Source organism: Buceros rhinoceros, unplaced genomic scaffold, assembly GCF_000710305.1.
Source record: "Buceros rhinoceros silvestris isolate BGI_N320 unplaced genomic scaffold, ASM71030v1 scaffold15450, whole genome shotgun sequence".
Taxonomy (NCBI): Eukaryota; Metazoa; Chordata; class Aves; order Bucerotiformes; family Bucerotidae; genus Buceros; species Buceros rhinoceros.
Window position 1 is genome coordinate 1 of NW_010390316.1, and position 23,753 is coordinate 23,753.

Genomic DNA, 23,753 nt, shown 5'->3' on the forward strand with positions numbered 1-23,753 from the left:
GGGAAAGACAATTTAGTGGTTGTTCTCAAATGGCTGTTAGGTGACGACAACTGGATTAACTCAGCCTGGTAACAGACGTTTCTTGAGTTAACCCATCTTTGGTAGAGCATGTGAACATTCTCTTATTGGTGATCTGTGTTTACTTCTTCCAGAACTTGAGTAGAAACCCTTCAAATGACAGAGGATTATAGGGCGCTAAAAGATAGTAATCACTCTCCCAAACAAATGTGTTGAAAGTGAGATATGTATGGCTGTAGTTCTGTTAAAAAAACATTCCTTCAGGACAAATGAGCTAGCAAATAAGCAGTTCTTGTAGGGGACTCAGAGTCTGTTGTAATACCTGCCTTTCATATTACAGTTTTATATTAAGTAGTGAATATATTTTCTAGTGTTCCACCACCCCCTGCAAAAGATAAATGTTCATATTAGTGAGGTTGACTCCAGGTATGCCTTGCCCAATAAGGTAATAATATGCCTTTTTTTCAGAACCTTATTTATTAAGCTAATATTGAATCCTTTTTTACTTTTTTGATATCTTAATCATGAAAAATAAAATCTAGATTTTTATCTGAATGAAAATTCCTGTGTTTAACAGAAAGTAACTGCAGTAAAACATGATAAATTTGATGTGAAAGAAAATGAGTATAAAACCAGAAAATAGTAGAGCTGGCTTTAGAGTTTAGCTGGATCTATAGTCCTTGTCACACTCTTGTCAATTTCCAAGTGATAATAATTTGTAAGCATCATCTACTTAACCTTTGTGACTTTGGACAGAAAGAAACTGCGTAATAGCAGGTAATCTCTTACAAAAACACCAAAACCCTTGTGGACACAAGCCGGGTGTAAGAAGTGCTAGGGGACTTCTTTTGTTATTCTTTGTTTTAAATTTTTATGAACTTATGATGAAAGAAATTAACTGTCTGATTTGTTTTGGAACAGAATTTACTATGGACACATGTTAACTGGTATAGCTTATATTACAACCAAACATAAGCATGTGAAATTTTTGTTTTCTTGTACAGGTGATCTCTATGGTGCTATAGGCTCTCCAGTTAGATTGACTCGAACTGTTATTGTTGGAAAACGCAAGGAGTTGGTGCAGCGCTTGCTCTATGTTTTAACTTACTTCATTCGGTGCTCTGAGCTGCAGGAAAATCAGCTGACATGGAGTGAGAAGGCTGGGGAAGGAGAGCAAGTGCTAAATGGAAGCAAGATTACAACTGCACTAGAAAAGGGAGAGGTAGAAGAGTCTGATTATGTGGTTGTCACTGTTAAAAATGAACCTGCTCTTGTGCCTCCAATCCTACCTCCGAAGAATGATGGAAGAAAGAACATTAGTATTGCAGAGTGGGTACATGACCCAGAAAGCACTCATGGTGTCCCAGCCTCTTCAAAAGAAAAGAGAGAAGTAATAGGAAAGGCCAGTCAGAACTCTGAGGCATCTGTTGACTGTCTGACTAGTAGTTCCCATAAAGGAGCAGTTGATGGTAGGAAAAGAACTGTCACTGATACAGGAATTGTATCCTACCACTTTGAAGAGCCATCTAATTTGGAGGATTTAATGGACATAAAGAAGAACCAGAATGAGAGAAGAGTGGAAAAGCAGTTGTCTAGCAGGTCATCTGCCTTACCTTGTCCTGAAAGGTCTGGCCACAGGAGTTCACACTTAGAAAAGGTCACATTTCAGATTGGAAGTTCTGCGTCACCAGAGTCAGACTTAGAAACTCATAGAAGAGAAATGGAAGAAAATCTGAAGGCATTCAGAAAAAATCCAGAGGTGATACATTGTGCCTCACGTTCCACAAATCCGACTGTGGATGCTTCCCAGAATCAAAAAGAAAGTTGTGAAGCTGCCTTTATACCCTTCAGTAAACGTAATGTTTGTAATGCACAAGTCCTACCTAGTGAGGGGAAGGAGAGTATACTTAACCAGCATATGGAACGTAAAGGAACTGAAATGAATTTAGCAAATACACTGTCTACTGAACCACTTCTGGCCAGAGGTAACATAGAAACTGTAAAATTGCCAAGCCTGAAAGAAACTAGAACTTTATGCTCTGGCAAGCTGGAGAACTATTCCCCTGGCTGCGTAGAAGTAGGTTCTGCTGTTAAACGGGATTCTCCTAAAGTAGGTGCTAAAGATGTCCCCTATGGGGATGCTAGAAGGAAAATCTCCTTCAGAGTTGAAGGGGACATTCCAAGGAATGAGAGTTCAGACAGTGCTCTTGGAGCCAGTGATGAAGAAGGGGATTGTTATATCCCTGACGAAGTGCATCATGATAACATCAGCAAAAGACTTGAGTTTGCAGAAGTGGAACTTCCTTTACCAAGGTAAAGAAGTTTAAATTAGTTTAGAACTGAACAGAGTCAAAAGCTGTTGCTACTTTAGAGGTGTTCAGGGTTTCAGGTCTGAAATCCTCTGGGATCTTGACTAAGTTCTTGCAAACAAATCCCTAGCAGACACTGATGTGGTTAGGATTTTTGTAAACAGACTTGGCAGAAAGAAAACCAAGACAGAGCAGGTCTAGGTAATGAAGTTTTGTGACAAAAGTGTTCTTCAAATGTCTAAAACTGATCAAACCTTTTTATATAAACTGCCTGGAACATTTGATGTGGACACGTAGACAGAACACCCGAGGACAACCAAAACTTTGTTTAAACTGATGACCATTTAGATTTGTCATATTTGACAACTGAAGACAGATTTGAAAACTTTTGAGTTTTACAGGTGCACGTGTTGCTTCCTGGTGCTTAATGTAGATAGCTAGAAAGAGTTTGCTTCCTGGGCTGAGTTGGAAAAAGCTCAGATTTAGGAAATCTGTTAGCTGGAGAGCAGGGAGCTCATACGTATCACAAGCTCTAATCCATGTAGATTTGTCTTTTCATAAATTTGAAGGAATCAATACATTGTTAAAGTTCAGCTTTTAAAAATCCTTGTTTCAGAGAGCACCAGTAATTGGTTATTGTATTTTGAGTATAAATGTTGATTAATATTTGTAGTAAAAGCAGGCGTGATAAATCAAACTTTGCATTCATGTAAAATCTGAGTGCAGTTTGTAAAGCAAGAATCTTACCCGCTTTGTATCTCTGTATTTCAGGTCAAATACAATCAGCAGTCAATGTGTGAAAAACTTTGGAAGGTCACTTCTAGGTGGTTACTGTCACACATACATACCCGACCTAGTGCTGCATGGAATCAATAATGATGAAAAACTCAAGCAGTGTCTACTAGCAGACCTACTTCATGCAATGCATGTGAGTTAAAGTACCGTTCTGAGTCATAGTAGGAGCTGTGATATTACCGAGATCTACAGAAGCAGTTCCTTTGAATAGGTTTCTTTCTACTTACCTGTTCTTAACAGCCACACCTGATGTGTCTCCCTCTTGCAAGGTGTAAGCCCTTAATTCATTGTGCGCAAAGCTCATTTACACAAGGATCACGCGTGCTTTCCTTCATGCTCTCTTACGGCTTCTCTTCGAAGATAAACCCAAGGAGAATTGTTTGCAACTTGAAGTTACAAATAAGGAAGAAAACCTGAAACTGCTTCTCTGTTCAGTCACAATAGCAGACAGAATTATTTCTATTTCATAAGAATATGTGAGATGAAATATCTTATTTTGTCACTTAGTGGCATGTGTTGCAAGGGAGATGAAGTCTTGTGAAGGCCTATATTATACTAGACTGTAGCTGAAATGACTAATTACAGATAGTGATTGTCTACAGGTAAGAATTTTGCCATGTTCTTACTCTAATTTAGAGACTCCTAAATTATATAATTTACAACTAACCATTTGCTAAAGTAACTGTGTGACCTTAGTATGCAATTTGATATGTTTTTGTAGTAATTGTCCACAGCCTCTCCCTAGCAATTAAGAATCATCTTGCTGGAATAAGTTCATGTACTATCTGAAACAGTGACGTGTGTGTATGTAACTTCTTTAAAAAACATCAGATTGGTCAAATATGATACTGTGTCTTCGTACATACCCTGACTCGATTGTGCATACTGGAATCCCTCACATCTCTAAAACGTTAAATATTCTTTCACCATCATTGGATCAGTATAATTATTACTCTTTTCATTTTGGAAGAAACTTAGCTTTTCAGGGAAGGTGGAATACTTGAAGAAAAAAATACTGGAATAGTGATTTTGAAGCACTACTTAAAATTGAATGTCTTGGTCAAATTGACAGTTAAGACTTAACTGACCCAATGTTGCTGAATGTAAACTCTGTCAATGAAATTGGTATTCCTTGTCATTTTTGAGATGCCTTTGGTTTGCTATTGGACAAAACCATTCATTGGATTGCTTCCTTATTCCCTGTCTCAGTGTGAATAAAAGTAGAATCTCAAACCAGGTTGTGGAAATTTACGTGAAAGTGTCAATAATGTTTATATCTTGTATCTTTTGCAGCATCCAGTGCTAGATGAGCCCATAGCAGAAGCTGTCTGCATTATTGCAGACACAGATAAATGGAATGTACAAGTAGCTACGAGCCAGAGAAAGATGATGGACAATGTGAAGTTAGGCAAGGATGTTCTGGTTTCGAGTCAAGTGTCCAGTTTATTGCAGTCTATCTTGCAGCTTTACAAACTCAACGTCCCAGCTGATTTTGTAAGTATTTCTTCACTGAAGACTGAAGCTAATGAAAATTGCTTAGCTTAGATAACAAATGCAGAGTTTTGTACACTGTGTTGCTATACCAGTGAGCTAATGCCTGAAATAATACAGAGTTGGTACAATATATTTAAAAGAACGTATGCTACAGTCCACTAACAGATAAACACTAAATGTAATTCACGTCTAATAGATCAGACTGAAATTAACTACTCCAAACTGAAAGTTATTTTGGCAATTTTAGCATGGTCCTCATGTGTTTATGATTAGGACTCTCAAATTTGGCTTTTATTTTTCCATTTGTGTAATTTCTGTGCTTAACTATTCTTTTATGTTGTTGAAGTTTCTATCTACCCAAGCTTGCTTCTAGCATACAGCTTTCTGTTCTTGAGCTTTCTGTCCAACCTCATGCAGTAGATGCCTCTCCAAAATAATCGTGCCTGTGTGTGTTCACCTGGCCCTTCTGTTTTACGCACTTTTTAACCAACCCTGTCAGCAAGTGCTGTCTCAGATAACCTTGCTGATGTCTCTGTAGGATTACTGGGAGGAGACTGGAACTTGAAAACACTGGGGGTGGGCAGGTTGCAGCAGGGGGTGTTACTCCGTCATATTGCACGCTCCCTATCCCATGTCATCCTTTCGTGCCCTCGTTAGTAGCAGGGGTCATCAGAGCAAATCAGTAATGCTGGTTTTGCTGACTACAACAAAATTACCCACAGGTCTGACAGCAGCAATTGTAATAGTGTTTAACGCATGGCTGTAGGTGAGGGGAGAAGGGGTGTGTGTTTCAGTGGTCACTGCTTTTTCAGTTAACAGAATTGGTTCGTCCTTCAGTAGATAGCCTTGAGAAAATTTGTAGGAAGCCTGTGTAATGACTGTGCTAGCAGATGGAAGAGGAAGATAGAGCTAAACACTAAGAGTTGTAAATAGTATTAGTTGGCACTGTTTTGGGTAAAATTAGTAGTATGAATTATGCTAAGTTCTTGAAGTCCAGGGCTAGGCACAGTATCTGGGTAGGTTGTAGATGTTGTCCCTGGATTCTTCTGGGCATTGGAAAACAAGCAACTTCAGTTAAAATTGTATCCTGACACTTGCACAGTTACACCTTGTGATCTGGCATTTTAAAACTGAGTAGCTGATTCTGAAGTGTTCTTTCCAACGTTGCCTTGGGGTTTGTGTATGCAACTGCTGTATCCTTTGTGGTGTAGGAGGGATTTGGAGGTGGAATGTTTTTCAAAAAGGAACAGCGAAGCAACAGTGCTAGTACTTCGTAAATTTTCTGTTATCCACGTTAGAGACTCTTTGATCCTTCTGCTGGTGGATTTTACAGCTCTTTGCTAAAACAGAACCATCAGCACACCCTGCCCCCCTCCCAGGGAAGAAATGTCACTTTTTTTCTATTGTAATGATTCCATTGATTTAAATTTTGACAAAAGTATATGTACTAAATCAGTCAGAGATGAGCATAATGCAGTATGTTTGAAGTTCCCTTTGGGAGTGCACATTTCTTGGTGTGCAGTTACTGTTCAGATGAATAAGGTTTTTTGGTTTTTGTGGTACAACAAAGAACAAAATCCAACTCGAACAGGTGAAAAGCAAATGGTGATATCTTTGTTGTGGCAGCTCAGACTGATGACCATACTGCAGAGCTTTGCGGTATGTCAGGGTGACAGGGAAGTGACGATCGCAACTGCCGCATGTCAGCAACATGTCAAAAGTTTCACCTGCGCCTTTAAACTCACTTTAAGCTAGATACTCCTCTAGTTTTAGAAGTGACTTGACTGGGGTTTTTTCCTATTTAGTCAGTGAGAAAAGCTGCAAAGGAAGCTAACATGATGATAATCCTCCTGTACCTCAGTGTGGACACTTTTAACAAAATGGATTCATGTACCAAACTTATAGGGGAACAATGTCTTTTTTAATGGCATTCAGGAGGAGCAGATATGTGAAGAATGTCTCTTTTAGAATAATGTGGGATTCTTCCTTACTTGCTCCCTCATGTCATAAATTAATAAAAATCCATAATCCTTTAGTATGAGTACTGGAATTAAAATGTATTGAACTGCTACTTTGTGAATCAGCTGCATGCTTCCATGAACCACTGAGGAAGGGTTTATAGGCTTTCTACATTGGAGTTACTTGTAATGGAAAAAGTAATATGTTTCTCTTTGGGCTAGAATCAGAAGTGTTATAGTTACATTGACTTGAGTGAAAACTTGCTTGAACCAAATAGATCAAACTACTCTCAAAAAGCTTCTGCCTTTTCCCCACTGCTGGCAGCTGTCTAATCTACTACTACGTGGCATGTTTTTTAAAAAGCCTTTTTATCTTCCATGATTAAGACCTGATAAAAGCTTAGAGAATCATTAAAAATCCTCTTCTTGCTCCAGACCATCAGAAAAATACATGGTAGGCTGCCTACAAGCATGAGTCTTTTTCTCCCTCATTATTTTTTTAATTGGCAAAACTGGTTTCACAGAATCTAATTTCTAATGCTTATGGTTTTCATTCAACTTAAAATACATTGGACAATGGCTTGAAGCTGTTTGCTCCTACTGTTTCTAATTGCTGTCTACACCTGCTGGATGATTATATGCTTAATGTGAGGTTCTGCATATGCTTCCTGCTTTCATCTGGAGTTTGGAGCCCAGATAATTAATTAAACTTTTAATTTAACTTTCGTTTGAAGTGGTCATCCTTGTGGAAAGAAGGAATATATCAAATTGAGTGTACCTTTTGTCCTAGAACAAAATATCCAATAAGACGTTCTACCTACTCACCCTGTGAAGACACCCTACCTACTGACCTAGTCTTACCTCTGTTTGAAGCTAAGGTTCATCCACTCTCCTGCAGTTGGAGTATGAGAAACTACCATGGATCGCATGACTGTATTTAAAAATAATAAGCATTTCTAGCATGCTACTGCTAGAAGAAAAGAGGAGTGATTAAATTGGTATTTCAACTTGAACTATTACCTTTTGGCGAACAGCATGAAATATTTAAGGAATTACAAACTAGAAGTACTTAGTATTGATAAAAACAAGTGGCTAAAAAGGATTCATACCCTAACTTCTACAGTAAAGTAGTCAGCAAAAGAGCTATAATTTTGTTACATCCTTGAGCCTTAATTTCTTGAATGGCAGATCCCTAGAGATAGAGAGCTAGTTTTAGGTACCTTTGTCTAAACCCAGTCTTTCAGAAAAAATAGTGCTGACTTATAACAAATATATCTTGATCTAAGTATTCTGGTTTGATTTTTGCTAAGATGTCTTGGGTGTCTTTGAACCTGAAGTCAGCACAAGTACTGTGGCTGACTGCAGTGGAAAATGGATGTGCAGTTTATGCAACAAACTTGCTGCCCAAGAAAGCTGGAATGCCCCAGTTCTGTGAGGGAGTTCCCCTTTGAGGGGGTAGTGTAATTTTTTTTACATTGCTAGCATGGCTGTAATAAAACCAATTGCCTCTTCTGGATTTTGGAGCAGAGATTTAGTCTGAAACATTCTGGCTAAGATAGCTAAAATGATATGCTTACATTCTGTGAAATTAGCATGCAATTGCTACAGTCGTTCTGAGGTTTTTGGTCTGTGTTTACAGTGCATAATGCATCTTGAGGATAGACTACAGGAGATGTATCTCAAAAGCAAAATGCTTTCAGAATATCTGCGAGGACATACAAGAGTGCATGTAAAAGAACTAGGAATTGTATTAGGGTGAGTATCGCAGGTATCGGTCTTAACTGGCCCAAGTTTTGCCATTGGTTATTTTCCTTTCAAGTTTCTGAGTGTTGACATCTTATTCCCACAAGAACTTGCTGCTTACTTCATATTTAGCTCTTCCATCTTTCACGTGCCAAATTAAGTGTAAAAAGGTGTTTTACTGAGCCCTGTGGAAATCAGGAGGAGACACAGTTTTACAGTAAGAACAAATTACTTGATATTCTTAAAGCTTCAGAACAAACAGTTGGGATTTTGGACATTAGGAAGTTATCCACATATTCATAGACATTATTTCTGTCTCAGGCTCCTTAATGAAAACTTCATCCCAACAAATACTTCAGAATTTTTGCGCCAGGTTAGCTGGTGCAGTTGTATCTTGAGGAAAGGAGGTTCTCAAAAAGCAGGTGTAGGAAAATAGACAGGTGTCCTGTTTGGCAGCTGTCTTCTAATAGCAGAACTTGATTGGCATACAGCCTTCAGGGATGCACCTGCTGACAGCAGAAGGGGGCGAGGGGGAAGAGGTGAATACACATTTCCAACAAGATGGTGTTTAGCACCTTAGGTAAAAATTGATTTATCTTTATCCAGACTGTTCAAGATTTCATATTGAGAAATGTAGCTATAAATAGTGAAGCCCTGAAATAAGGGCTTTTCTCAGTGTGTATATGTGCGTATAAATATATATAGACATATGCATACATCCTGGCCTCTGAATGGCTCTGTGTTTGGAAGTGGTTGGAACCTGACCATTGCATTTGAGAGATGTTCTTGGTACTGCTTGTTGTGCAATAATTAATAATTCCACCTTACGACAATTTTTGGTAAGGAAGTGCTACGATATGGTGAACTGTGTTATATTCAAAACATGAAATGCAGAGTATTCTATAAGCTGATGTTTAGTACTTTCTTAAACTGGGCTTATGGGTGCCTACTAACTGGCAAGACCCCAAACTAAGGCTTATGGCTTAGCAATAAAGTTTTTATTTAAACCACAAAAGCTTGTATACCTCAAAATGCTGCTCTTTTGACTTACATGGTAGCGTACATCTTGGTTTTAGACGTTATTACCTACCTTTACTGGTACGTCATGGGTAATGGCAATAAATAATAATTAAATGATGAGCTTGGTTATGGCAAAGAAACTTCCAGTTTCTTTAAAGTGGGTGAAAAATATCTGGTGTTTCTCTATTTCTGTGAAGGTGACTGTATATTTTAAAGTCTATCTCTCTTTTTTTTTTTTTAATTTCTAGGATTGAATCCAATGACTTGCCTTTGTTGGCCGCTATAGCGAGTACTCATTCCCCATATGTTGCTCAAATACTACTATAAATTAGAATCTCAGGATAGTCATTCCCTTAAAGTTGAATAAAAGAAATGGGAATGTTGAGTGAAGAACAGAGGTGCCAAACACTGGTAAAGGGGAACACTGAAGAAAAGCAGATGATGACTGTACCACCTTCCGATTCCAATTCCAACCGGATGTTTTATCGGGGGACCTCAGTTTACATAATGTAAAAGGCATTCAGGTTTTTCTTACAATCTCACTTCTGACTTAAATCAAGAAAATGGTGCATCCTTGCATTTTATTTTTATTCAAAGGACAAAACACTATGTGGCAGACCAGAAGCTGCCGACCAAAACGCTGCTCAAAACCATGAAGTAACAGTTGAAAGAACAAGCTGGGCTAGAATGGATTTCGTAATACTATGCTCGTGAGTGTGGTGTACGCTTCTTTGCTGAGGAGGAGGAGGAGGAGCTGTAAACTATGTATATAGCGTTCTGATACACAAGTGTGTTAGATGGGACATGATTTTCTTGCAGAGCATATGCATGATTTTGTATAGTAGAAGTGATGGGCTCAGAACAAGGAACCTGGATTCAGCAGCCAAATGTTATGAGGGAATGGGGGTGTGCATGAGGTGATGAGACTTTTCCCTTTAAGGACAAGAGGTTAAGAAAGTTGTGCTTCTGTTTTAATAAGGAGGCATTCAGATGAGCCCATGGCTAGAACTGGAATGGAATGGACTTCGCAGATAGGGATTTTGTGGGAAAGCCTTATGGAGTTTCTGCTACAAGTTTACATTTGTTGCTGCTGCAACTTCAATAACTCTTTTGAGTTTCTGTGTGACTGTAGTCCTGGGAACTAAACCTGTGTCTCGGTGTCATCATGTATTACTGTCTCCAAGGAATATGAATTTGACAAACTTCTGTATGATACCAGAGCTGTTAGTGCATGTCAGTGCACACGTACACCGAGCAAGTGGCACAAACTGAAGACAATCCTATTGGGGAACTAAAAGATGACAAACCAACCCCCACCAAACCTTTAGTCAAAAGTATTACTTTTTTCCAGCTACCAGATGTCACTCTAAGTAGGAATAAAAGCGGAGTATTGTTTGACCTAAAATGAAATGTAGGGGGCAAACCCCAGTATTACCATGAATGTTTGCAGTTACCCTTTTTGATTCTACAGAAACCTTGAACTATCATCCGGGTGCCTTTCCTTAATAGTTTAACTACTCTGAGACCAGAAACTACTTCTCCACTAGTTGATACTGGCCTTCTGTGTTTCTAGAGAGCAAAATAAAGTTTTGTATCTTACTGTTTTCATGTGGTTGATAACATGAATGTAAAAAGAAATTACTTTTTTTGCATCAAGCACTGTTAAGCTGGATACGAAACTACGGACCAGACTGAGGAGAGAACAAAGGATGAAAACAAACATTCTTAAAGAAACAGAAAACTTAATGGTGGACAGTCCTGTTGTGAGCCAGCATGAATGAGATGTCTGAAACTGTCAGCTTGCAAGGAAATTGCTAGCAACACAATTGCTTGGAAATAGTGAATTCTGATAAGAAACTCCTGGTCACCGGTTGTAAGTTCTCCTCATTGGTGATTACAGATTTTTAACACTGAAGGGACATGCTTTTATTAAAAGTGTTTTTATTTCCTACTACCTTGATGTTTGGACTTTTCTACAGTAAACTTTCAATGATTTGAAATAATGAAATGTGCATGTTGTGAGCTGTTTAAATGTGATGGGGTTCTTGATTAACCTTGTGTTGCTTTGTGAGGGAAAAGGGTCAACTGACCTACTGTGAAGAGAGGTTGTTTCTGAGTGGAGGGATACGTAATATTCTGATACAACACCTCTAAAGCTGTTCCTTTTATGCTGTGTTTCTGACATGACATTCCAGATGTTTCTTTTATTGCATTTTCGTATTTGTCTCAAGGACAAATAGGCTAAAATCTTACTGTCGTTCTGGTTTTCTCCTACTGCTTTTAGTTAAGCAAACTTTTCATATCTTTGGTCTGTAAATCTTTTTATCTGCCGGAAAGTAAACTTATTTCTGCATATAGTTGTTAGCAGATACCACTCTCTATTCCACAAGGTTAAGATAAAGAAAGAACCGTAGAACAAGTCACCTATTCATAAACTGTCCCTGAGATGGAGAATGTGTGCCTGTGCATGTGTAAGACTAGGAAACTGCTTCCCTGAGTGTATATAGAAATCCTCATGCACCTTCGCTACTTCACGTCACTCTTAAATAGTAGCTGAGTTCATTAAAAGTCAATTCCAGTTCTCTGAAAGTATTAGTTGGATTTTTATCTGAACAGACTCTCACAATTCTTTAAAGAAATACGTGCTAACATAGAAATATGTGCTTTTGTTATCATGCGGTGTACTAAGGAAGTCAAAGGTCAGCCAACATTCAGTGATTTCAAGACTAATACCTTGATCAGTAACACCTGATTTTACTATAGCCACTGTTAAAAAAAAAAAATCTTCCTTTTGGCAAGACATCAACTTAACCTAGGAGTGGCATGTGAGCCGATGGTCGAAAGCAACTGGATTTTCTTCAGCCCAGGCTAAAACTTTACAGTTTCTGCTGCTTTCTCTAACATTTTGCTGCTGTTCAGAAATTACGTGATGAACTACTTGTTCTCACTGTTTTACTTTTGGGGGAAAGAAAATCCAAAAAGAAAGCTGTTTATTACCTTTAAAAGGCTTTAGATTAAAGTAAGTTTAATACATATTTTCCCCTCCACCAAATCTACTACCTCAGTTGACAGGATTCCACCTTCTAGGGCTTTTTTATTTTGACTGTAAGTCTTAAACTGGTTTTTGGTAGCATCTTGCTGTTTATGTACATTAGTGTGGCATGACAGGGCAGTAAGTATTTGCAGATGTGTTGTTAGACATCTTTAGGGCATGTTTCTGTTTTTATTTTAATAGGATGAAAAGTGATATGAATGTACAGACGTGTTTAAAATTGATACTGTAGCTTAATTTTCAAATATTCCAAAGCTGGTTTTATCAGTATTATGTAGGTTTTTTGTAAACTTAAATACATACTTTCTTGGTTAGGTGGGAGTGCAGAGTCTTTTCAAAATCCCACATAAATGCAGTTTACACAGTGCAATTTAAAGAATGTATGCTTTTTTTCTAGGAAAGACTAAACCTTCATACACAGAGGGGAGGAATGAACTGCTAAATTGTAGTATTTAATCTAAATGAATTCTTTAACCCCTAGCAGTACCAAGATCTAAACGTTTTAACTAGATACTCTCAGACCTGATGTATACAACTTTGCTCTGCCCAAAAGAAACAAATAGATACTGATTCTTTAATCCACATCTCTAATGGCATTCTCCAGAATTATAATTTGATCTTCTCCACTCTCTGCTATATGCATCTTTACTCAAAACCCTTTTTCAGACACACCAAACTCTTGTATACAAAGTTTACACAAAATGATGACTTACCCTCCAGTGTAACTTCTACTTCAGTTACAGGGACCCAAATCCAAGTAATTGAGTCTGAACTGCTGAATATACTCTAGGCATCTTTTTTTTTCCTGAGGTCAAGTGGGCTAATTTGACATAGATAGCAGGTTTTTTCGTAGTAGAAAAAAAAGTGTTGCTACTGCATGTTTGGAAAGCGTAGGCTTTTTTTAGGAATGACTGAATACCAATGTCCAACTACACGTTGGGGTTTTTCTTCTTAGTTGTTTATGTATGGTATCATTTTGGTCTATTTCTTTGTGGCATTTGGTGCAATAAACTTTCTGAAATGAATGCAAGTGGTATTTGGTATCTTCCTTTTTAAAACTTACTTCTGAAATAGGTGGTGTTGTAGCTGAGATCTGATAGTGCATGGACATCTGATAACCCATCTGATCATTTGCTTAGTGGAGTAAGCAAATGTTACAAGAAGTGTCTAATAGGAAGCCTGCACAAAATCTGGAACCTGACTGAACGCTTACAGCGTCTTTGGAAGCTTTAATCCACTTACATGCAAACGGGTGCTCTTATAGTGTGAAAACTAACTGCAAAAAATAATGAAAAGTAAAGCCACTGACTGTTGGAATAGCTCCTGCGGAGGTTCCACACATCTCTGTGGCTGGCGCTCAGCTCAAATTCATATGAAAGGAGCTATCTGAAAAATTTGTTATTACATAATAGATCCAGCTTACAAAATGACTCAACCAAACAGGAGTGAGTGACACCTTGTGTCTACTAGAATGTGAATTGGTAAATGGACTTGACGTGAAGTACTTTAAAATAAAAAGGTCTTTAGTTTGGTCAAGCTCTCCAAGACCTAAATTTCTATCTAGTATTCTACCGCTTGCTGGAAAGTCCTTACTTAATGAAAATGGAGAAGAGATCATCAACCATAGCTATGCTGAACGTCTTCGAACAAGACTTGAGATACAGTCTCATTTGTAACACGTAAGCATTCGCTTATAGGCTGGAATGTTTGAGGTTTGCTTGTTGGCAAGGCAAACACCGGTTGGAGACAGAACGAAAGCCCAGGAACTTTGGCATCAAGGACTTTTCACAGTGGTCTGAATGCAGCTGCTGCTTTCTGATCTGGCTGCACTAATCAGCTCTGGAACATTTGGAAACAAATCTGTTTATTTTCTCATAGCTCAGAGGTGCTAAATGCTTTCATGGACACACTTGAAATAAGGAGAAATATCTCTTGTGTTGTCTACTACAGCTCCTGTGTAATTTGTGCTCCTGTTAGTACTCCTGCACAAAACGGTGACCCGTTTTGGAGGTTAACCAGATTTGATGTGTGAGAATGAAAGGGGTTTTTTGTTTTTAAATGTGAAAAGTACATTAGCTGATGGTGCTGTGGTGAGCTGTAACCTCTCTCCACCTTTCTTCTTGCCAAATTGTGTAGCTACCTCCCTAAGTCTGTTTTCATGAGAAGGCTCGAAACAGTTTCGCAGCTAACGCCTACAGCAAGAAGTGCCCATTACCCCGTGTGGTCTTCACTCCCGTTCTGCTAGCTGCCTCTGCAGCTAGTTGGTATGCTGTGGCTTGCTCTGTGGCTCACTGAATTGCTCATAGCCAGGTGCAGCAAGTTTGCAGAAAAAAAGCTGCTGCTGATCGTCTGCTGCATTAGCAAGTTGAATTTGGCTCCAGTAAGCATTTGTGCAAGGGAAGAGATGGGACCCCTCAGCTAGGAACAGGAGAAAAAAATAGTTGAGATGGCTTCAGCTCCTGATGTCTTTGAAACTTGTGGGCTATTGGGCTGGCTCAGCGGTTTGTGCAGGGCAGCAGCCTGGGCTTCCATCCAGACTTAGTCAGACTCCATCAAACTCCTCTGTTCTGACTTCACTGTTTTAAAAGAAAAAAAAAAATGTAGTTAAGCTGTTGGCCATATCAACTGGTTTAACTTTTTCTTAAAGGATACTCAGCCAGTCTCTTTCAGAATTCATAGGAACCCTGTGGCAGGTGCCTGAGCTGACCAGTATAATATGGCTGAGCACTGGCAAAGGGTGGAGACCTGTATTAATCAATGCTTATGTGATATGGCTGAGGGTGTTGCCAAGGAGCTTTTAGAACTCATAGCTGCAAAAGAGAAAATAATACCTAGATTTTAAAAACTTGAAGTCAGCGGTCAAATTTCATGATTTGTTCAAAAGATAGGACTTGAAATAATGTAAATAGTTATGGTGAACAACTGACTTAACCGTTTTCCCTTAGAGACAAGGAGGATCACAGAATCAATAAAGAGATGCTCTTCATGCGAGGAGGAGTTCAAGGCTACAGCAAGCGTAAGTAGATGTGAACTGTATCACAAAGTAAGGCTTGTGCCAAAATTCTGCCAGGCTTTCTCCCTCCTTTTCTAAGTGAAAGAGCCCTGTAACACAGCGAAGCTTTCTGCTAGTCATCTGTGCACCGTATTCTTTGGTTTTCTGTAGATACACGGTTGAAGAGAGCACGACTGCACATACGAAACAGGATTTTGGACATAAAGGACGTGCAGCTGGGAGACAACCCATGAGACTGTGACCTATAAGGCTGCTGATCCCATATAAAATTAGCTTAAGTGGCCACATGCTAGTAGTAATCCACATGCTGGAAAATTACTCTTACAATAGTTGCAGTCAGTTGCCTGTCTGGCACAATCCCAAAGCTAAAACAGTTTAAGCAGTACAAGGAGAGTAGCATTTTGTTTCGAAATCCCAAAGGTCAACAGAAGGCTGAAGGGCTTAGGAGTGACAGTCAAGCACTTAAAAATAAATATAATCTCATAAACTGGATCTCTTCCGTTTGGAGCTACGAGAGAGATTCCACTGTGATCTGACACAGTGGTGTTTGAGAAGGAGCAGACTCCCCTGAGGAAGGAGTTTCCCACCGAGGAAGAAGTCTGCTCTTCCTATGGGAAGAGAAATGTTTGCAGATGTAAAACTATGAAGTGATACTTAGGTCTGCTTGAGATCTTCCCAGGGACTGGTTGTGCTGTCTGATAAGAGCGCCATGGGGTCAAGGGCTCGGGTATTTGGCTCACTAAAACGTTTTCCCTTCCACCGGATTGTCTTCAAGCCCTATAACAAAAGGCTCTATAACAAACATGTCTATAACAAAATTATTTCAAATCGGTCCTTAGCTTTAGCTACTGTTTTAGCTTTATTGAGCAATTTATCTCTTTTTCTGTAAGCAAAATGAGCCTCTCCTCTTCTCCATGTATTACTGTCACATAATTGTTTTCATTTTCCATTTTCTACAGTATTGTATCACCTTTTTTTCTGCTTTTTAAGATCTGCACAGGTCTCGTTAGCACTAAGATGGACAAGTCTCCTAAAATTATGCACTTTAGCTTTGGAAAATACAGGGGGGTTGTTGAACCATTTGTGATTCCCTAGAACATGCAACTTTTCTGATGTTGCGACATGGTCACACCACATGCAGTATGAATTAAAAATCCCATTTCCAAACCATCAGCTCCTCCTGCCCTCTGTAAGGGACTGACTCGTGTAAGGGCACTACAGTCATAGTGCAAGCACTTCAGGTGCGTTTCTAAGAGAGAAAATAGACCTTTTACCTTTTGGTTGGGGAAGCAGGGGTGCCTGGGATGCCCGGAGCATTGCGGTTGCTGCGTGGGTGAAGACAGCCTTCCTGGCTGCCCGTGTCCCGGGCCAGCCTGGCCCTTGCACCGTGGCCTCGTTGTTCAAGCCTATAGGGAGCAGGCTGCCTGGTGCTGGGAGTAAAGCAGAAATGGAATTAGCACGGAGGGAAAGCTACCTTTTCCCGTTTGCCCCGCTGTTTACCGTAATAGCACTTCTGGCCCTCTCCTGCAAAGATTTGATGTCCCTAACCTGAAAGGGTGGCTGACTCTGAAGGCTTGTTGAGCAGGGTCCTCTGCATGCCTCCGTGATGCGATTGCCAAGGTCAGCGAGGAGCTGACCTATGTCAGTGAGTCTGTCAGGCCTCTGGTATTCAAACCATTCGTGTTAGAGCTAGCTGTGGCTACGCCCTGAAGGTAGACAGCTGCCTCTGGTTTTCCATGTGCCATTTTCTTCCCACAAGATTGCAGTAGTCTCCCCTGTTGCTCAACAGTGGGCGAACACCAAAAGCAAAAGACGCAAAGCCCATTTGTAATGGTGCTGAAAAAATCCTGAGCGTCGTAGGTAATTCATCGGCTGGTGGGAGCAGTTGGAGGAGTAGCTGTGCATTATTATATGCCTGAATTAGGTAAGCTCTGAAGAAGGCCTGGTGGCTTCCTAGGTGTGCTAGAAAAGGCAGCTGGTAATAAAGAACACTGCTCTCATCTTCAGAGGGCTTCCTGTCCTGAGACTCGTGGTGTTTAAACTACGCTCCTGCTAAGGACATTATCTAACTAGATCGTCTCTGGGATCACACTAAACTTTACAGGGAGGCTGCCTTGCTTCCTCCCCACCTTACTGCTTATCAAATCAGTATTCTCTCTTTTTTTCTAAATATAAGAAGCTTTTTCTGTATGTCTATTTTCGTGGCCAGCAACTGCTCTGCCAGCCCCAGAGAAAGCTGATATGTACTTTGCAATTTGTGCTGAGGAGATTTCAAACATTGGTCCGGTCGGAAAGCTAAGAGCTGGGTAGTGCCATCCCGGGAGGCAAAGTGCTTGAAGCGGGGGTCCTTAGAAATCTCTGTCCCAATGAACCTGAGTACGTCTGTAGGTCACCTTGCCGCTGGTTGCTGAGCATTGCGAAGTGTCAGTCTTTCCCCATCAAAAGGGGACTACTCTTAAGAACCATGTAACTACGATTTTACACACAGATGAGTTTGTTACAGGTCTGGAGCGAAGCCTCTGCAGCATGAGACTGCGCTTTTCATTACAATGTTTGCAGTATTTTGGTGATGGCTGGCTGCCAACGTGCACACCACTGCCCTTTTCCTCAGAGCTGGGTTGCGGTGGTTGAGGTGGAAACACGGCTGTGAACTTCACAGGGTGGAGGACTTGCTCGAGTTAAGTGCAGTTGTATGTGCTCTGCAGCGATAGAGAGCATCCCGCTAGCACAGCTTGGCAGTGTAGCACTATGCAGCAATACTGAGATCGTCTGTGGATTCACTAAACCTGTCTCTAGTTGCTCTGTAACAAATCTTAATCTCAGTACCACGCTGAGTTAACTGCACTGATTAACCATTCCTAATTCTTGATTTGGCTGGCGGCAGGCCAGGAATTTTTACTGGGTCTGTGGCTCAATGAAAAAGCAGCTCCTGTTAGTTTTCTCAGCATTCTGGTAATTACAGCCACTCATTGCAGGAGGATGAGGCATTGGCCAAAGGTATGTGGGGAGCCTGCGGCAAGGGTTAGTACCTGATCTTCGGAGTCCTAAAATAATGCCTTCGTCATTGGACAGTCCTAATGGCCAAGCTGGAGAGGAGGGGGGGATGCATGCGTAGTGTCTGACATCCAGGCATCTGTCTTTTGGGAAAGAGAAAAAGAGTTCTCTCATTCTTATACACTGCCTCGAAAGCTTATTGTGGACAATCTCAATCGTGTCTCTAAGGGTAGTTTAGCTGAAAGTATCTACTATGTGGATACTGCCAAAAAAAATGTATTTTGGTTTTCTAAACACCTGCTTCTTTGCTCTTATGCATCTTTATTTTTTGCTCGGCATGCATGAATAATGTGGGGAAAAGTAACTCATGACAAGCTGCTGAGCAACACTTAGTGAGAAATAGCAGGAGTCAGTAACCGCTCAAGAGAAGTGCTAGTTTTCAGAAAAATAAAGGCAGAATTGAAAGATCAAACTTGTCTCTAAGTGAGTGTCTTGTTCGAGGCAGTGGGAAGGTGTTACAGGCAGGGGTGTGGGGGGTACAAAATGTTAACTTACTACTTTGCAAAAACAGCCTATGCGCTAGCTTTTACACATGCAGGTATCTGTAACAAATGTTCTGCTGTGGCAATGCAGCATCTTTATATTGGTCTATTTTAATATAGAAAACAGTGAGATCATGCAGTTTTGCTCTGAAGTACACGTGCGAGCTGAAATAGTGCAACCAGTGTTATGGTTTTAAACTACGTGAAAGGATAGGGACAGGAAGAAACGTAAGAATGAACAAAAAAGTAAAATTAGGGGACATAAATGCCACTTGACTCTGTACTGGTGTCTGTTATGAGTTCCTGATTCCGTCTTGGTGCTGCTTATTTTAATCCATGTGGTGGGAATCAGAAGATGAAAAGCAACCGTGACCAGACAAGATGTGACTGTCATTCTGCAAGAGGATAAATTGCCATGGTAATCCCGGCCATCGCTGGTGAGGAGCTGGCTGATTTTTGCCAGCTGCTGGGTAGCTAAACACGGTGGGTCCTCTTGGGGATAAGGTGCCTTTGGATAATTAGACAAACAAACAAACTGTATCTGTGTCTCAAAACAGAGGATATTAAATTATTTCTTTCTGCTGCTTGGGATTAAGTAGTGGCTCTTGTTGCAAAAAGGAGTAGTTGAAAGGCACCACTGGTTTCTGAAGGACAGCAAGTGCCAAACCCAGTTGGAGCTTGAGTTTTTCCCACATACCAAGGGGAGGAAATGCGAGGTTTGACACCGAAAGAAAGGGAAGGCTAGGTGCCTGCTATGGGAAAGAATACTGTTTATAGAATCATGGAATAGTTCGTGTTGGAAGGGACCTTTAAAGGTCATCTAGTGCCTGCAAGGAGCAGGGACATCTTCAACTAGATCAGGCTGCTCAGAGCCCCACCCAACCAGTAAGCATATTATTTTGATCTTTATGCTGACTGGATGAGGTTGCATCTCTAAGCTCATCAACTGATTGAGTGGGTGCTGCTGCCAGTGCGAGGGAAGCGGCTGCAGCAGGCAAAGAGGACAATGGGTCTGCCCTTTTCAGCATAGTTCGCTCAAAATGGTAGTGAAATGAGAGTTCTGGGCAGTGGGTTTCACATGAGTTAAGCCAATCTGCTGGTGAGCAGTCGTGTTTGCTGGTGGAAACCTACGCTTACCTACCTGCTAGCAGCAGGGGTCAGATGAGAGCTACTACTGATGCTTCGAGAATCCATCGTCAGGTGTTGAGGATGAGAGGCAGCAGCACGAGTCCCCTTTCCGGCATCGCCACCCATTACTTCAGTTTAGCTGTACCATGAGGACTGCACCCTGAAGGACCGGTGAAGTAAGAGAGCTGCAGCTGGCTATAATACCAAAATGCGTGTTTTATGGGACCAGTGCAAATTCAACTCTCCTTTTCCCCAGCTGCAGTTAGTGTAAAACCTGGTTTCAGATCGCTTGCCTAGCTCTAGATTGGCAACAAATAGCTCAGCTTGGCAGACCTATCACCCTTTGTGTTGTGTCACATCAGACCTGTTATTCCAGCGGAGGCGGCCTAAGGTAACCTCTTGTAATAAATCCTAATTGTTCCCTTCCTCACCATTAAAGCCCCTTGTAAGGGTAGTGGTCATTATTTCTGACCTTAATAGCACTCTAAGAAGAGGAGTAATTCCTGGAAAAGTGCAGAATATATTCACTTTGTTTCCAGTTTGTAACTCTACTCCCTGCGTGTTACAGTGCGTCGACAGGGATGTGGAGCTGGCGGTGGAGGTCGGCAGGAGCAGGACCAGCAATCCAGCCAAGCGTCTGCCATGGCCGTGAAAGCTGTAGGAGGGCAACGTGTAGCTCGTTACCTTCAGGAGCGGAGTCCCGGCTCTGTGTGAGTTATGACCACAGTTGTGAGTGCTCCAAGCACCAGCAAAGCAAGCTGCTGATAAATTAGGTGCAGTAGCAGCAGCTGCAAAATCGCTGTGCTGCTGACTGGGGAAAGGCAAAGTCATCAGAGAATTAAGACGAGCTGTTAAGCATATTTTGCACTCGGAAGGCAGCTTTGTAGGAATTATAAGGAAGACAGGGACATATAAAATTTTTTCTAACTTCTGTTGTAGCTACAGCTGTTGTTCTTCAGACCTAATATTCTTCCATGCAATGAACTGCCCCCACTCAGCTTCTTCAAATAGAATCAAAAGGATCCGCTGGAAAAATCCATAAAGAGGTGGAACAATTTGAAGAAGAATGCAAAGGCAGTGGCTGCTCAGAAATCAAGGTCAACTCCTTAATAGCTATGAGTACCTTCTGGAGTCCAGATAGTTAAATTAGACCCTAAGAGTCATGACTGGGTAGAAAACACGAGTCTGCATCTCTTTTTAAACTCCTGTCGGGTGGGTGGAAAAGTGGCTGTATGCTGCCAACAGAGAATAAGAAAACATGGTCTTCCTCTTTCAAAGCTTTTTTCTGATGGGAGATTGAGGCTTCACACTCCCCATCCTATTAAAAAGCAGGAAGGAACCCCAAAGTAGCAGTGACTGCTCAAGCAGTGCTGTGGTTTGGGACAAGGGAGCCCCACTGGAACTGGGACTCAGTCATCTTAGACAAAATTGTAATCAACAATATAAACTTCTAAGCTGTTTTTCAGATGGTACTTCAGTGGAACTTGTCCTCAGTTACTTTGGTCACACGTCCCTCCAGTTCAGGACTCGTGACCACTATAGTGCTATTTGCACCTTTTGCAGCGTATTATTTCAGTTATACATTAAAGTGCAGCAAATCTGAAGTTTCTGCAATTTACTTTGCAGCTAGATTCCTTTGCCCAAGCTAACTGGAAGCTATTAAAAACTTGCCTCAAAACCAGCTTCAGAAATAAAGCTGCTTTCTGTATTTCACTCTTGCTGGCACCCAATGCTTCCTGGCACAATAAAAATTCAATTTAAAATTACCTGTAAATGTGACCAGCTGCACATCTGAACTTTGAAATGCTAAAACTTTGAATTAAAAGTATTTTCTTAGTTTAGCTCTGATACTGTGCTGCCTTTAGAAATTGTTTAGACCTCAGGCACCCGGTGGGTCTGTTTTGCTGAGCAGTTGACTTCTGCTTGATCAGTATAGGGGAGACTTCAGCAGACCTTTGAGACTAGTTCTCTGTGCATTCCTCACTCTAGAGGTCAGGAACAAGACTTTGCAGGCTCTATAACCAAAGACGGGACTCTTCTAAATCAGATCTCACAGGAAGCGGATGCTCAACCACAGCCTCTGCGTCAGGATGCAGTTTTCTCCTGTGTGTTTTCTTGGTGTCTGCAGGGCTGCAGCAGAGGTTTGGTCTTCCTGAGGCTCGATCTTTCTCCCTCAGCTCTAAAACCAGACCGCAGCGTGGCCCATTGTAAGGGTGCACGTGTTTGTTTCCCCTGTCTGAGCCCCCACGTGAATCCCCCACAACGCTGTGCTCCCTCAGCACAGAAAAAAGCTGTGCAACTGCAGGCAAGTGGGTGATGGGTGCCAGAAGCACGTGACTGAAGCAATGATACGGTCCTTTAACCTGACAAATCTAGGCTCTTTCGCCATCTCCGTCTGCTTGGGGATTGTGAAACCTCTTAGCACGCTGCAGAATTCCTCAACGATAGTAATTCCTCCTTCCCAAAGGAATAATAGGGTGAAAAGGTGGCCCCTGAGCCTGTGGTTCAGCATAGCTTCCGTGAGGCCGTAGGGCAGAGAACAGGGCTGATTCATTCCTCTTCCACAAGGCTGCCTGCGCTGCGATACAAAACTGTGTTATTCCCAGGGGCTGGCCCTGCTGGAGTTAAATACGTACCTGCCTTCATCAAACTGCTTTCTGCGATTTCTGCACATTCCGCAAGACAGTGGAGTTACCGGTGAGTAAAACTGACAGCCAGAAACCTCGTCACCTTTAGAAAACCAAGGAGTTGTTGCAAGGCATTGTATGCATCTCAAAAATTAGTTTTCACAGGTGTTCTGGCATGCAAGTTGAACTGATGCCGCTGTCACTTTTTTTTTTCCTTTTTTTTAACTCTGCGGCTGAAAAATGTGATCACTCCAACAAAACAAAAAGCTTAACCTGCAGAAATGAAGCGTCTGCAGCCAGCAATTTAGCTGTTTAATAAACTCCATCAGCTAACAGCCTGTATCTGTGCTGCCTCAGTATGTGAAAAATGTGCTCGGTGTCACAGCGATGTCACGAGCCCCAAGCAGATAGCTGCTTCCAGCTTCCAGCTGCGCTGCAGCGCGCTGGGACGCACCGCAAGCTGAGCAGATCCCGGCATCGGTGGAAGCAGCATCCAAAACCTGCCTCATTTCCCATGTCTCCTGACCTAACCCCCTGATTAGTCAGGGAGGCATTGACCTTCTCTGGTATAGCTCAAGTGCAGCAGCTTTCTGCTCATTCTTCTGAGCCCCCCCCTTACCCATTGCTGCGGGTCGCTCGGTTCAGGTAACCTTTCAGTAGTGACTCACAAAGTTTGCGTCCGTTGCTGCGACTGAAATCTGTTATAGAAGGTCTGCTGTGAGTCTGGCTAAGAGGTAAAGTCCAAATTTAGGAAGAATTCCTGTTCTGATGAGAAGAGAAACTCCAGGGATATGTTTAATTGCTGCAGATCAAGTGCTATTAACGGTGAAGTTTTTTATCCTTTGTGTCCATAACGAAAGGTCGTGCTGTGTGGATGTGCACTCATCGAGTTACTCTCTTCTCTTACTGGCCAGATTTCTTTCTTTGTTAACCCTACTCTCTCTATAATATCATTTTTCTCCCACTCATCTTGGCACATCTAAAATTAGATGACCAGCTTTCCCAGGCAGGCACCTGTCCATGCTTATAAAGTTTCTGGTGTAGTATTTGAAGGCCACAA

General features: G+C 41.2%; 1 protein-coding gene across 1 annotated transcript; it reads left to right on the plus strand.

Annotated features, from left to right (window-relative positions):
- The first annotated feature begins 955 nt into the window (after window positions 1-955).
- LOC104494578 (folliculin-interacting protein 2-like) lies at window positions 956-9,664 on the plus strand. Its single transcript, XM_010137440.1, has 5 exons — window positions 956-2,331; window positions 3,099-3,255; window positions 4,416-4,616; window positions 8,214-8,329; window positions 9,586-9,664. The coding sequence occupies exons 1-5, from the start codon at window positions 956-958 to the stop codon at window positions 9,662-9,664; spliced, it is 1,929 nt and encodes a 642-aa protein (XP_010135742.1).
- The last annotated feature ends 14,089 nt before the right edge of the window (window positions 9,665-23,753 follow it).

What these genes read in the sequence shown, in the direction of transcription:
- LOC104494578 (XM_010137440.1), top strand. Translation starts at nt 956, where the DNA reads ATGTTAACTGGTATAGCTTATATTACAACCAAACATAAGCATGTGAAA. An exon ending in ACCTACTTCATGCAATGCAT is followed by an intron (nt 3,256 to 4,415) that starts GTGAGTTAAAGT and finishes TATCTTTTGCAG; the next exon opens with CATCCAGTGCTAGATGAGCC. An exon ending in GAACTAGGAATTGTATTAGG is followed by an intron (nt 8,330 to 9,585) that starts GTGAGTATCGCA and finishes TTTAATTTCTAG; the next exon opens with GATTGAATCCAATGACTTGC.